The 14293-nt window shown below is 28.3% G+C and overlaps 1 protein-coding gene across 3 annotated transcripts; it reads left to right on the top strand.

Moving 5' to 3' along the window:
• Positions 1 to 9664: 9664 nt before the first annotated feature.
• Positions 9665 to 12553, top strand: LOC112293206 (uncharacterized). Of its 3 annotated transcripts, none has more exons than XM_090243537.1 (7): positions 9665 to 9770; positions 10072 to 10146; positions 10465 to 10772; positions 10952 to 11090; positions 11305 to 11396; positions 11730 to 11835; positions 12101 to 12553. In XM_090243537.1, the coding sequence occupies exons 1-7, from the start codon at positions 9680 to 9682 to the stop codon at positions 12364 to 12366; spliced, it is 1077 nt and encodes a 358-aa protein (XP_090099663.1). In that variant the 5' UTR covers positions 9665 to 9679; the 3' UTR covers positions 12367 to 12553. The 3 variants fall into 3 exon arrangements, with proteins under 3 accessions (XP_090099663.1, XP_090099665.1, XP_090099664.1); XM_090243539.1 differs by having other exon boundaries at positions 9721 to 9778; XM_090243538.1 differs by having other exon boundaries at positions 9726 to 9774.
• The last annotated feature ends 1740 nt before the right edge of the window (positions 12554 to 14293 follow it).

Genomic DNA, 14293 nt, shown 5'->3' with positions numbered 1-14293 from the left:
GCAACTCGTCTTTGGCATTTTCTGCACCACTACCTGGTGTCCCAACGATCTAATCAGTGTATGGGTCAATTAAGATTAAGGGCGATTGATTATGATTAGATAAAGTGCTTCGTGGTGATGTATTCGGTGCATTCAAAAACATTTTAGAGACAGAGAGAGAGTGATAAAGCAACGACATTCAAAGTAACCAAAAGTTGGCAGGAGATTTCGCCTCGGAATTGCATGCAACAGAAGTTGTTTGTGTCCCAAGCAAAGCCAAATAGGATTTGACTCTTTAATTTTCAGTATTATTTTAGTGAATTTTAATTAAATGAGATTTTTTTACTGATAATGTATAATTTTTGAAGATCCAAAGCAAAACACTCACAAATAATAATAATAATAATAATAATAGTAATAATATAGTTTATTTTGTAAAGATGATACAATTTTTAAGTGACATAAAGCAATGGATTGCAAACTTTAGGCAAAAAATATATAACTACATTTAGGTTGGTACAAATGAAGAATATCGATCTATCATACATACTATACAAGTAAATAGAACCAACTAGAATGACTTTAGATGATGATATGGATTGCTCTCAAGGAAATAAAAGAAAAGTCTTATTAAATTTGGCCAAAATCATACAAAGTATTTGATATATACTATTGCAATTTCAAAGAAACAATCTCCACTTCAACTCTTATTTCTTTCTTTCTTTCTTTCTTTCTTTCTTTCTTTTCTTGTGGTTGTTCAATATAACTATTTTGATATCATGTTTATTTAAAACGCTTTTTATTATTCAAGTGGAATGTGACTAATTTCTATAATACAAGACCTTACATCTTCTTATAAACCTACATTTAGAATAGACTAAACTTTCAAACAGATATTTCAGTATAGTAGATTTATTAATACAAAAAGTTTGACAAAATAAAAAAATAAAAATTCATAAATTAAATATAATATTAAATAATTATCATATTTTATTTAAATAATTTTATTTTTAATTTAAAATTTTAATATATATATAATAAGTAATTTATTTAATATATCAAATAAAGAATACTAAGTATATATAACACACATATAAAAATATAATATTATAAAAGATTAAAAAATTAATTAAATTTTAAAAAAATTCTAGTTTTTTTATTTAAAAAATAAATTATACTTTTAAATATCAATATGTTGTAATAAAAAATTAATTGATATATAAAGATATATAAAATTACTAAATAAAATTATATTTTAGTAAATTTTTTATTCATGTTACAAAGAATTATTAAAAAATAAAATTTTCTACATGCATAAAAATAATAATAATAATAAAATGCAACAACATATTATGGACTTACAAAATTATTTAGGTAAAAAGTAAATGTAGGTAGATTTTATAATATTTTATAGAAAAGCTTCTTAAAAGCTTTATAGATGCATATTGGATCTTATAGGTGTTTGTAATTGAATGGTTGTCATGGACATCTATATTTATTATAATAATTACTTAAATAATATGAGTAAGTAGAAGTTAGTAAAAATAAATAAATTTGATAATATCTTTTGGAAAAGCTTAATAGATGCAACTTTGCCTTTATACATATCTATAGGTGATTGGTAGGTTGAAAACTTAGCAAACAAGTTGGTCATGTGTTGTACAAATTGGACATATGGTGCACATATAAGAAGTTTGTTTTTCAAGTTAAACACATATCCTTCAAATTTGATACATGTTTGAGGTCCTATAGAACTTTTTCATGAAGATGTTGGTTAGTTAGTATATATAGAGGCAAGAGTGAGGCATTTTTCACTCTTGTTAATTCTTTTTTTGTTTTTAGTCTAGTTTTATTATCGTTTTGCAATGGCCATTCTAGTTTCTTCTTAAATATACATATTTACTTCTTATTTTTTTGTCATTTTTCTTTCAAACATATTTTACTTGTTTATTTATGTTCTTTGAATTCTTATGCTAGACAAATTGATAGGAGTACATTTATAATATCAAAGCTTTATCTTCTTTTTTAAAAAAAGAGTAAATTATTTCTTTCTCTTAATAATATATAAGCATATAAGAAGTTGTAGATTACTTGTCACAGATATACATATTTACTCTAATAATTATTTAGATAATATAAATAGCTAGATTTAGATAAAAGTATCTTAAGTTAATAATATCTTATAGAAAAGTTTCCTATGAGCTTTATAGATGCAACTTCGACTTTACTCAAGTTTATAGTTAATTGATAGGTTAGAAACTTGGCCAAAAAATTAGTCATATATTGTATGTGTTGATAGCTCATGGTATGAATTAATTATGTAGCATACATATAGAAAACTTGCTTTATAAGTTAAGACATGTATTGAAGTTCCTATTGAACGTCAACACATAGCTCTTAGTTAATTAGTATATGTGGATGTAAGAGTGAAGCCTTCTTCATTTTTATTAATGCCTTTTTAATCTTTAATCTTATTTTAAGACTTTCTAATTTTTTTTTCTTTGGCAATAGTCAATATAGTTTAATATTATATCATATTTGCATAATTATGTAATCTTTTGTGGAACATAAGAATTTATTAAACTTTTAGTTCTTTGATATTTATGTCCTTGATAATTTGACAAGAATGCTAACTCATTATTCTTGTTTTATTCTAGAAGTGAGTAGATTACTTTACTTCTATTATTAAGTTTTTGAAGGTTGCAAACTATCCCCTTTTAAACTAACTTTTAATTTTCTAATATTGATTTTTATCATTAAAATAGATGATTATCTTTCTTTATAGAAATTTTCATTTGATATTAGAGGTTGAAGATTATTCTTTTCTAATTTAACTTTTAGATTTGTTTGAATTGTCTATAAAAAAAAATTTTGGATGCTACTCTTCGTAGAAACGAAAATAGACTTGTAAATATTGCAAATATTCATAAGCTTGTCAACATTCTTAAGGTGAAAATCTCATGGATTTTCAATATAAATCATGGAAGTACTATTCCTATGCTTATGGACAAAATCAACAATGAAGTTCAAAGTCTACACCAAGAAATTGTACAATTGAAAGAAGCAAATAGATCAAGTTCATAATTGAATCAAAGAAGTCTTGTTAATACAAGTAACAATATTAAAACTATATGTAACAATAAATGCATAATTAAATAAAGCTCACAAATAAAATAAAAAAAGATCAATATAGATGCCTATTACAAAGATCAACTTAAATTCCATGTTAGTGATAAAATATGGCTATTTTGTCATAATATCAAGTTTATTTTTTTTTATAAAAAAAATATTATAGATTTAAACCATTTTTTATTTGTGAATAGAACAATCTAATTTCTTATTAATTACACCTACAAAAGTCTATAAAGATCCACATCACGTTCTACATGCTTTTGATTGTACTATACAAGATGATGAATATTTTGAAAAGAAGACAAATGCTACTTTTTTTTTTATAGAAGTAGATAATAATCAATAATTTAAGATTAAAGAAGTTTTAGACTTAAAGTAGTATCAACTTAGGCTGAAATATTCTATACATTGATATAGATATTATATTAGTCATATTACATGAGAGTCTATCAAAAATCTTGCAAATACAATCGAAAAGGTTAAAGCTTTTCAATAATGGCATCTATTTGAACCAAGACAAAGAGCCAACAAATTCATTGCTATAAAAGAAACAAGGATCAATGAAGATTGCATTCCACCATCTATCTTTAATTGAGGTTTTTTTGTATTTTTTATAGTAAATAGATGAAGAATCAATAATTAATAGATTCAACTTAAGAGCTATTTTTTATTAAGTTATTGGACAAGACATTATAATTGTCATAGCCTTCAAGATAATATAATAGAAATGAATATTTTCAAAAACAACATATATTTTTATAAATATATTACAAGTTACAATGCATTTAGTATTATGATTTTAGAAGAGACTTTTGATATTTGGTAATATTATTGGAAGAAAGAATCATTCTTAATGGTATTGCAAATATTTTGATTGAAAGAAGTTATGAAGGTCTTAAAAATATTCTTTCCATCTTAATATAAGTCATTATCAATGGTTGAAAGGACCTATCAACTACCTTCAAAAGAAACAAAGATCAAAATATGTGACAAATATAGTTTGACACATCTTGGACTTCTTCAACATATAATAATTTTTTCTCATGAAACTCACCTATAGAAGGGAGGATAATGTCTTAAATAACTATATTTACTCAAGTAATTATTAAAATAATATAAATAAGTAGATGTAAGTAAAAGTAAATAAATTTGATTATAAATTTTGGACAAACTTTTTGAAAGGCTCATAGATATATCATTTCTTTTATAAGTGTTTATAGGTCATTAATAGGTTGAAAACTTAGCCAATAAGTTGGCCATATATTACACATGTAAGAAACTTATTATATAATTTAGACATGTGACTTGCAAGTTGTATAGGTATTAGAGGTCCTATCAAACATTGCTACATGGTTTTTAATTAGATAGTATATATAGAAGCAAAAGTGAAGGCTTTTTCACTACTACTAATGTTTTTTTATTTTTAATCTTCTTTCAACAGTCTTTAAACTTTTTATCTTTAATAATAGCTATACTATGAAGTAAATATCCAATCTTTTTTAATAACACAAGAGTATATTGACTCTTTGATTTTTTGTGATTTATGTCTTCATCACAAATCCTACATTACATCTCCAACTACATCTTGCAAGAAGAAAAAAAGAAGCTTTTAAAAGTTTTTATAGAAATAAAGAGAAGTAGAATATTTTATTTTTAATATATTTTAAGAATCTATTTGGAATGTTTTTATATGATATAACATCACAAAGTATTAAAAAAATTCTAAAAAAATACTAACAAAGACATATTAATATTATTTTATAGTGAGAATTCCTTGGACATACTTACGAATTAACTCTTCATTACAATGAAGAAGATAATTAAATTTTCTTTAAAAATAATTCAAATATAAAATTACTTATAAAAAATCTATTTATTTTTCTTGGATTTTTTATTATAAAAAAATAATAAATATTATGATAAAAAAAGAGATTGCAATGTATTTTTTACTATTTTTCTAAATAGCTAAGATATTATATTGTCATGTGTTAAAGATACTTTATATTTTTCAAAAAAAAAAAAAAAAAAAAAAAAAAAAAACTTCAATAATACCATTCATATATTATAAATTTTTATTAAGGATTATTTAGATATTTTAGATATTTTATATTTTTAAATAAATAAATAAATAAAATAACATCAATAATATTATTTATATATTATAAAATTTTATTTAAGATTATTTAATATAATTAATTAGTAAAAATTTAATAGAAATTAAACCATTGTATTAAAAAGAAATATTAAAATATATTATATGTTATACTTTATTTTTATTTTTGTTTTTTGGAACTTTTAGTAGCTTCATAAGGAGATTTGCTACAAAAGTTGCTTTAGTTATTACCTTAGTATAAAGAAGAGTGGTTATTAATTTGTAGCTTTCTACCTTATTTCAATACTATTACTTTAAGATCTTTTATATTAGAGGTGTTAATTCTAAATTTCCTTTGATTTTATTCAACTAAATTAAATTTTTCCATATTAATTTTTTATATTAAAGAAACAAGCCTGAAAACTGCATCTATATATCAACTTTCTAACTTTGATTACAGAAAATGTTGTTTTCATTTTCTAGCTATTAAAATCTTATTTGTTAAATAAAATATTTCTTTTAATAAAATATTTTGTGCCAATCTTTGATATATTATCACATACTAGGCTATTCAAGAAATATATCTAATCTCCTTTTTGATGAGCCAAATTCTAATGCCAAATACCATATTTTACTATTCCTCAACTAATGCAAAAAAATTATTCTTCTTTATTTTTATTCTTGGTAGATTGTTGAAACTTGATTATCTTCTAAACCATAGAATTAAAAATCTACATATCTATAGAATTCTTAGATATTAGCTTTTGGCTTAGTAATCTAAAATACATAAACCTAGAGAAAAAATCTCTTCATATTAAATCATAATTATGCATATTTTATTTGATTAAAATTTCATAATGATCCTGATTTATACTAAAACTTTCTAAAAATATATATTTAACATAAAAGAAAATTAATTAATCCTAATAAAAAGTAAGCAAAGTGTATTAGTGTAAATTGGAATCTTTCACTTGGAAGAAATATATTTCAGTTATTACCTTTAAACTTTCAAATAAAGTAAATCATATAAATCTACAAATAGAAGTATTAGTCATTAAGAAATCAATTCTTATTTTATTTATGTATAATTTTAGTGATGATGCCAAGAAAGAATCGTCCTATTGTTGACTAAATATTTTATTGTATTATTGATAATATATAATTGGTCAACATGATGAAATGAAGATATATTTTTTTTGTTTTCAGAAGAGAAGAGTTCTATTGTATAAACCAACCATAGTTGACTAAAGAGAGACTCAAATATGTTAGTTTAGTATACAGTTCTATATCTATATATATATATATATATATAAGTAATATTTTTTCTATTATAGCACACTATATATCAAACAAGTTAGTTAATATATAATAGTACCATGTTGCCTTGTTAAATTGTTTAATCAATACTTATAAAAGAACTATATATTAAATAAAATCTAACTAACATTTGAAAGTTTTGGAAAAAACTATTACCAAAAGAACAAAAGAATGTTTTTATATAATACCATTAGACAAAGAATATGCTCACAGCTTTATTTTTGTTGGATTTAAAAGATAAAAATAGCAAACATTGCTAAATCATCCAAAAAAACAAGGATATAAATTTGATGTTTTATTTATTTTTTTGAATATTAAATAGAAAAAATACGTTTGTTGAACCTGTGCACAATTTCTTTTGGAATTATTTTTTATTAGATTAAATTAGGAAGAATATTTTATTTAAAATTCTATAAGGAATTTAAATATTAAAACAGCTAATCATTTTTAAATTTTTTATATTAATTTGTATTTAATTTATTATTATCAATCAAATCTAAATAGTAATGCTTGTAGAATCTTTAATTTATTACATTTATATCTTTTAATCTATTTACATTTTCAAGTCATATTTAAAAAAAATAAATAGTCATAATTTTTACCCTTATATCCAACAACTATTAATAAAAGAAACGGTCTTTGAAAGCTATTTTTATTCTTTATAATAATTTAAATATATATAAAAAAAAGTTTCCAATACAGGTCTAGATTCTATATTTTTTCTTTTTTTTTTCTTTTTTTTATTAATTTTGTCTTGCTCCAAAACTTAAAAGAGTTTATAGATTAGAATTTCTATGTATGATGTTTATAATATCTATTATATTAGTAGGTATTTGAAACCAATTTTAGAACTACATGTTTAATTTATATTTTTAGTACAATTTGGATGAATGAACTTATTAAAATTTAAGCAATTCTTGCTTCAATATTGTTTTTATTCTCAACACCAAAAACACCCTAAATCCTAAATTTGAAGAGTAACATGTCTCATCTTTTAATATTTATAGATTGCATTTTTAAATCAAGATTAAAAATACTAATATTGATCATAAATATGGACTAAAATACTTTTTCTTAGGATACTATATAAAAATTTAAAACTTTTAATTTTTAAAATAATATATGGATTAATATTTATTAAAACTAGCTAGTTCCTAACATTAGACATATTTGAAAATATATGTGTATATTTTTTACATAAGAAATCTTAGAGAAAATGGGTCCGTTCTGTTAAATTTTTATGACAGTTTTTCTCCATATTTATGAAAGAAACCTATTTACAAGATGTTTCTATGGACTTGTTTGAGGTTGAAAAAGGAAGTAATTTCTACACTGCATTTCATATTGCATCACATGGTCAGCTTCAATAATATGCTTCACATCCCATATCAACTGTTGAACATGCACACAATCATTTGAGTATTTGCTTGGAACCAAACAATCTTCAACAAATTTAAAAGCTATATAGAATACCTGAGAAGTGCATATGGACAGGATCTTAATGAAAAGGTTTGGGAATCATGCAATAGCATTTGGCTTTGTGCTCCAAAGATGTTTCCCACATAAAATCTTGACTAGAATCATGACCATGTCAATATTCTCTTCATGGTATTTCATTGGGTAGTTGATTGTTGATTATTTCCTGTAAACAGTTTCGAGAATTTTATGAATAAATAAAAATTTGTTCAATCTCTCTGTAGATGTATATAGAAGCTAACTGATTGTTGAAAATAAAAAACTTATTCAGGATTATATATTGACATTTAAGAGGAACCTATTAAATGGCAGAAGTGAATCTGTTCACAAATTTCTTAATTATTATTTTTTTGCGTCGTTGCCACATTTAAAAATCCACAAGTAGTTTTTAAAAACTAGCTACATGGTTTTAAAATGATAGAATATCTTTGTTGTGATGTATGATGATAGATGTGACTTTTAGAAACATTTTTGTGCAAATTGAGATGACAGTCTTGTAATGTTGAATGGCATTGCTAATTTTAGATTTTCAATGACGTTCTAAAATAAAACTTGTTTTGCATTATAAAAATCTTTGTGATTCCCGCCAAAATTTTAATTCCAAAACATGCATTCTCAAATGATTTTAATTTACTTCATTGAATTTATTTGCTGAAATGTATTCTACTACAATATATACTTCAACATTACATTTTGAATGATTTAAAAATCAAAAAGTATTCCCACTTACATTGACCTCACTTAAAAATAAAAATATATATATTAATTAAAGAGAAAAATTAAACCAATATAACTCTGTGACTGTATGAAAATGTTTTGACACATCCATTATTTATTATTATAAAAAATGTAATCTTATCAATTGAAGTAATATTAATGTGAATTTTTTTCTTGCAAAACATTATTTAAAATCAATCATAATGAAATCTTATTATCCCTATAAACATTATATCAGATTTGGCAGAAAATAAATATTTCAAATAAAAAATTAAATTACGTTAAATCAATGATGTTGAGCTTATGCCATCTCTCACATCTAAAGATTAATTAAAATTAAAAAAACAACTATAAAATATATGTTTAATTGTATGGTATTATCACTACAATCAATTCTAAAATATTTTCTATCTCGAGATAATAATAAAAACATGTTATAAAAATAATATGAAATCAATCTATTTCAATAGTATTTTAATGTATTAGTTAATATATAGATATGATTTGTAATTATTTATCGATAATAACTATTAAAATATGATCTACTAATTGAATGAATTTTTTTCTAATAGATTGATTTTTTATTTTTTATATATAAAGAGAACCGACTTACTTTTCTTAATGTAAAAACAAACATAATCTGATTCCTTTACCATTCATATAATTATGACTTGTTGAGCATTCATGATGATTACTATTAGGAGTAGTATTATTATTAATATTATTCTTTAACTATTATGTGTTACTCAGGCATACAAGTTGAATAACTTTGAGTGAAATTATAAAGTTTGGGTATTTAATTAATTAGTATTTGGCTAATGAGCTCCATCCGAACGAAGTTTCATCCACATGAGAATACACTTCCTCCTAATCCAACAAAGGACCACGTGGAACCAGACACATGTGGATGACCCGACGGATGTTATCTCTTCATTTACGAATACATCCATCCAATCTGAGCCCTAAATGCTTGAAGCCCTAAACCCTAAACCCTGCGGAGGGGGAAGGCCCCTCCTTCTAAACGCTCCTCCTCCCTTTCAACTGCTTGCTGATGAGAGTAAGTGAGTGAGTGACTGAGCTTCACAGTCGTCGAGTGGGGGTTCTGGTTTGTTACAACGACGAGTTGATGCGTCTGTCTGTCGCTGCACTCGCAAGTCTGTCGCAAATTCGTGCATGGGCATGATTAGAGCTTCTTCAGAGACTGTTTTTGTCCAGGAACTCAGTCCAAGTTTTAGATTCTGCTTCTCCAGTCTGTTTGGTTGGATTCAGGTGGAGCTTCAGGCGTAGAAATTATTCTGTTTCGAACGGGCTGTTTCTGTTCTTCTGATTGTACAGATTTGGTTGTCTGAGAGGTTTAGCGCTCTGGTGTCGTTTATTGGAGCTTGCGATGGCGAACAAGCGGCAACGGCTCGCGAAGAAACGACTTGTTGCAAGTAATTATTTCACATTATAATTCGCTGTTTTCAGCATGGTTAATTTGATTAGGAGAATTGAACATCATAGGACTATGTGTAGGTCCGATTTTCCTGAACGTTCTCTTTCGTATACCCAGTGAGTGCTCAGCAATTGTTTAATGGGTGGCATGTTTGAATCCACAGCCGTGAAATAGAATTCGCTTTGCTTGTAGGCCTACTTCCGTTCAGTATTCTATGGTTTGAGTAGCAAGGAAGATAAGGATCCTTCAGCTCAGTTCTTACTGATGTGTAGTAAAGCACAAATTCTTTGCCATAATTTGTACTGGCTTCATACAGATGGTACGATTGCCATTGGGGAGGTAACCTCGAGTAGTGGAGGTGCTAGTAATGCCGAGAAAGAAACTAAAGACTCTACCGATAATGGAGGTGAGAAGAAAGTTGGGAATGTTAAGGGGTCAAAAAGAGAGAGAGCAAACGATTCTGGTGGTAGTAGTGGCGTGCCCAAGAAAACCAAAGTTGCAAGTTCTAGTAAGCACCCTCTGCGTCAAGCTGGGATGAAACCCGGCGAGGGCTGTTTCCTTTGCAAGTCCAAGGACCACATTGCCAAGCATTGCCCAACTAAAAGCGAGAAAGATCGTCACAAGGCAAGGAGTAATTCTCAATGATTTTAGAACCTTGTCAGACAGGAAGAATTATGTTTTCTTTTTTCTTTCATTTTTGTTCTATCTTTAATTGATTCGAAACGTTGTGAAGCTGTGCGACAGAGACACCAAATAAGAATCGGTTGCTAATAAGTTATATATACTTGTGTGTATATCTCCAGATGTGTCTCGGTTGCAGAATGTGGGGCCATACTCTCAAGAATTGTCCTTCGGAATTCAAGAGTGCGGATGTTAAATTATGCTACAACTGTGGTCAACCTGGACATTCGCTTGATAAGTGTCCCAACCCTCTGAAGGATGGTAAGTGTCTTTACGATGATATTAGCAAAGTATGCTTTTCTGAAAGCATTGAGGTTAGAACTTGATTTGATAGAAGAGGACACTGAAACGGCCATTTTCTTTGCTATAGAAAGGTCGAGGTTATTATTATTATTATTATTATTATTATTGTGTTTTCCACAATGTAAATCTCAATATAATTTTCATTTACGTTCGTTGAGTTTTGATTGTGCAGGTGGATCGGCATTTGCTGAATGTTTCCTGTGTAAACAACGGGGCCATCTTAGCAAGAACTGTCCGGATAATAAAAACGGCATTTATCCCAAGGTATAAACGACTATTTCTCTTTTCTTCTTTATGAAGTAAATATTTTAAGGCGGATAATTTCAATATGCTTGCTAATGGTATACCATTAGACAACTTGCTGGTGCACTTTTAAATCCCACTAAGCAGTTCTTAAAATGTATGTATCCGAATTGACCAGGAGGTGCGCAGGCTCTTTTAGTCTGGGTTGACGGCTTCCTTTCATATCTTTCTAATCACGCAAATTATTTACCAGCAATGTCTGACGTCGCAAATGTCGTAGGAAGGCTTAAATGTTTCTATACTTCTCAGATTGGATTAGGAGGTGCTTAAGTGAATTGTCTGCATTTCGAGCAGGGAGGTTCCTGTAAAATATGTGAGCAAGTTACGCATCTTGCCAAAGATTGTCCTCAGAAGAACAGTGGGAAGTTTGCAGGCAATGCCCGGGTGAAGCTAAAAATATGTAAGTCCATAAACGATTCAGTGTAGAAGTCCTGCACTTGCGTTTAACTATAGTTTTGTCTTGCCATGCTTCTTTTAGAAGCATCAATCTGCGTCCGAGTACAGACATGTACCAGAGTTTTGGCAGTGAATGCTGTGTATAATTCACCTTAAGGTAATGAGCTGTTACTAGGGACATCCGTCTTGCACGTCAGTGAAAAATGCAGTGTTGCAACGAGTTTTATCTTATAACATTTCGCTTCTGTTTTGTGGGGTGGCTGAAACAGCCACTGATTCAACTCAGATATCATCGGGTGTGGGAGGCAAACGGACGGTGTTCAAAAGTGGAGATGACTTAGAAGATGATTTTCAGGATGAAGGAAATGCCGGGCCTGACACTTCAGAACGGAGTGATGACGACGTAGATGATAAACTCGGTGAGCCAATTAGTTTGCCGAAGACTGCGAAGTCAAACACCAGGGACATATCAAAGATGTTGTCTTCAGGAAAACACAAGGCTGGGAAATATCACCCAAAAGTTGTAAAATTTTGACCTCTATTTCAAACCTTACTTGAGGCTGCTTTTGCAGTATAGTTTCATTTTAAGTGGTTCATGTTTTTTTTCTTATGACCAAATGTATATTGTGTTTATTAAAAGACACATATTTCCATGCGAAATGTCTTGTTAAGAAGTAAAGAGGCTGTCTAAATTGGAGTGGTCTTAGAGCTTGCACCAATCACCACCTGAGTTTTTGTCCTCGGTCCTAATTCCTTCAAAAGCAATGTTGTGTTTCTTTCATGACCTTTATCTTGATCTGGTGCGAAAGCTACACATCTCACTTTTCTTAAAGTATTCTATTGCTCAGTATTTCTGGATGCCCAGTTAGGGGTTTGTTGCCAAGTAGTAATGCAGGCTGGCATATGGTTTTGTTTCATTAATCTGGAGGGTTTTGGGTGGATGACTAGAAAAGCAAAATCCTCCTTAGATATACACATCCTCCTCACCCTTCAAATATGGTAATTTAGTGTTAGTCCTTTTTACTGTAGGGTCCTTGAACCTAGTTTGGAATGGGTACTTGCGGGGGGGCCACAATGGAGCTCCGCATTTTTCGGTAGTTGAGTTTTTCGCTGAGAAAGCTATGGCGAAACCTTGCCGACCAACGATGGCGAAACCTTGCCGACCCACGATGGCGAAACCTTGCCGACCCACGATGGCGAAGCTTTGTGATTGTATAGTCTCCAGCGTGTTTTCTGACCCTCACCTACCTTGCTCTCAATCTGCGCTAGAATTTTTTAGAGTATTATCCTCTTTTGCAGCTAGGTTGGCAACCGAGCCAGCACTTATTCTAGACTAAGTATTTTAGGGTTTCCCTCATCAATTAGGGTTTTCAACATGATACTCACTTATGCCAATGCAGTACATGCCCAACCAACAACAATCACAGCGACGACTAATATATTGGACGTAGCTATCGTAGAAGCCTCTAGAGATGATCTCACAACCTTGATGCGAGTTCAATGAGAAGGTTTATCTCTCAACCCTAAGGCTGGAGAGAATTTACCAGACGGGTTAACTTGCAACTGTGCAGGGTTTCTAATCAAGAAATATAGGAAGTGCTTACACATCTCAAAGGAGATGGTTGCAGCCAAGGAGCGCTTCCTTGGGCATCACCTCATTATTGCCAACTTCATTGGTGGAAAATTCTCACTTTTTTATTCTCAAAATGGCTTGCCAAGCTCAATGTAGGATTGGAAGGAGGCAATGTAGTAATTAGTGACAACATCGGCCATTAATTCTTATGTTTGAAGGCCTCAAGCAAGGAGGTGGCCCTAAAAATCCTAATTCTCATACTACATAGATCATATACGATACACTATAATTCTCACACTATATATGACACCATATGCATGTTCCAACAATGAATTCTCTATTTTGACCCCAACACTCATTGACATAAATTAGTTCCTACCTAGATTACCTTGAAAAGACTTCCATGGCAATATGCTTATATTACTTTAGAGATTGCGGGAAATTAAGGTAAAATGCTACCTAATGATATGAAAACTAGTATCTTTGTAGAACCTTGGTTTTGTATGGCTCTTGTCACAAGCAACAATGTCATATTATATGTATTCTTGTTTGAGAATGCATTGGACATCTAATTATAGAAAGTAAGTAGAAATGCAATAATAAAATCCTACCAAGTCTAATAGAATTTTAATTAAACCTTAAATAATTCTTAACAATCCTAATCAAATTTCAACCATTTTTTATTTTTATTTTTTTTATTTAAGAAGTTACAAAAGAAACATAAAGAAGTCATAATCTCAAAGAATAATAATAAAAAAATCCTAAAGAAATATAAAAAAAAAAATCTTAAAAAAATACTAGAAATAGAAACTTTTAAAGAAATAACAAAGAATCCTTTAAAGTATAAAAATATAAATTCTAAATAAATCCTAAATAAATCCTAGGTAAA

The sequence above is a fragment of the Physcomitrium patens genome, chromosome 16, assembly GCF_059467195.1.
Source record: "Physcomitrium patens ecotype Gransden chromosome 16, ASM5946719v1, whole genome shotgun sequence".
NCBI lineage: Eukaryota > Viridiplantae > Streptophyta > Bryopsida > Funariales > Funariaceae > Physcomitrium > Physcomitrium patens.
This window is presented reverse-complemented; position numbering and strand designations above follow the sequence as displayed.

Coding starts and splice junctions, on each gene's coding strand:
- LOC112293206 (XM_090243537.1), top strand. CDS start 9,680: ATGCTTGAAGCCCTAAACCCTAAACCCTGCGGAGGGGGAAGGCCCCTC. Junction 11,091..11,304: donor TCCCAACCCTCTGAAGGATG/GTAAGTGTCTTT, acceptor TTGATTGTGCAG/GTGGATCGGCATTTGCTGAA. Junction 11,397..11,729: donor AAAACGGCATTTATCCCAAG/GTATAAACGACT, acceptor CATTTCGAGCAG/GGAGGTTCCTGTAAAATATG.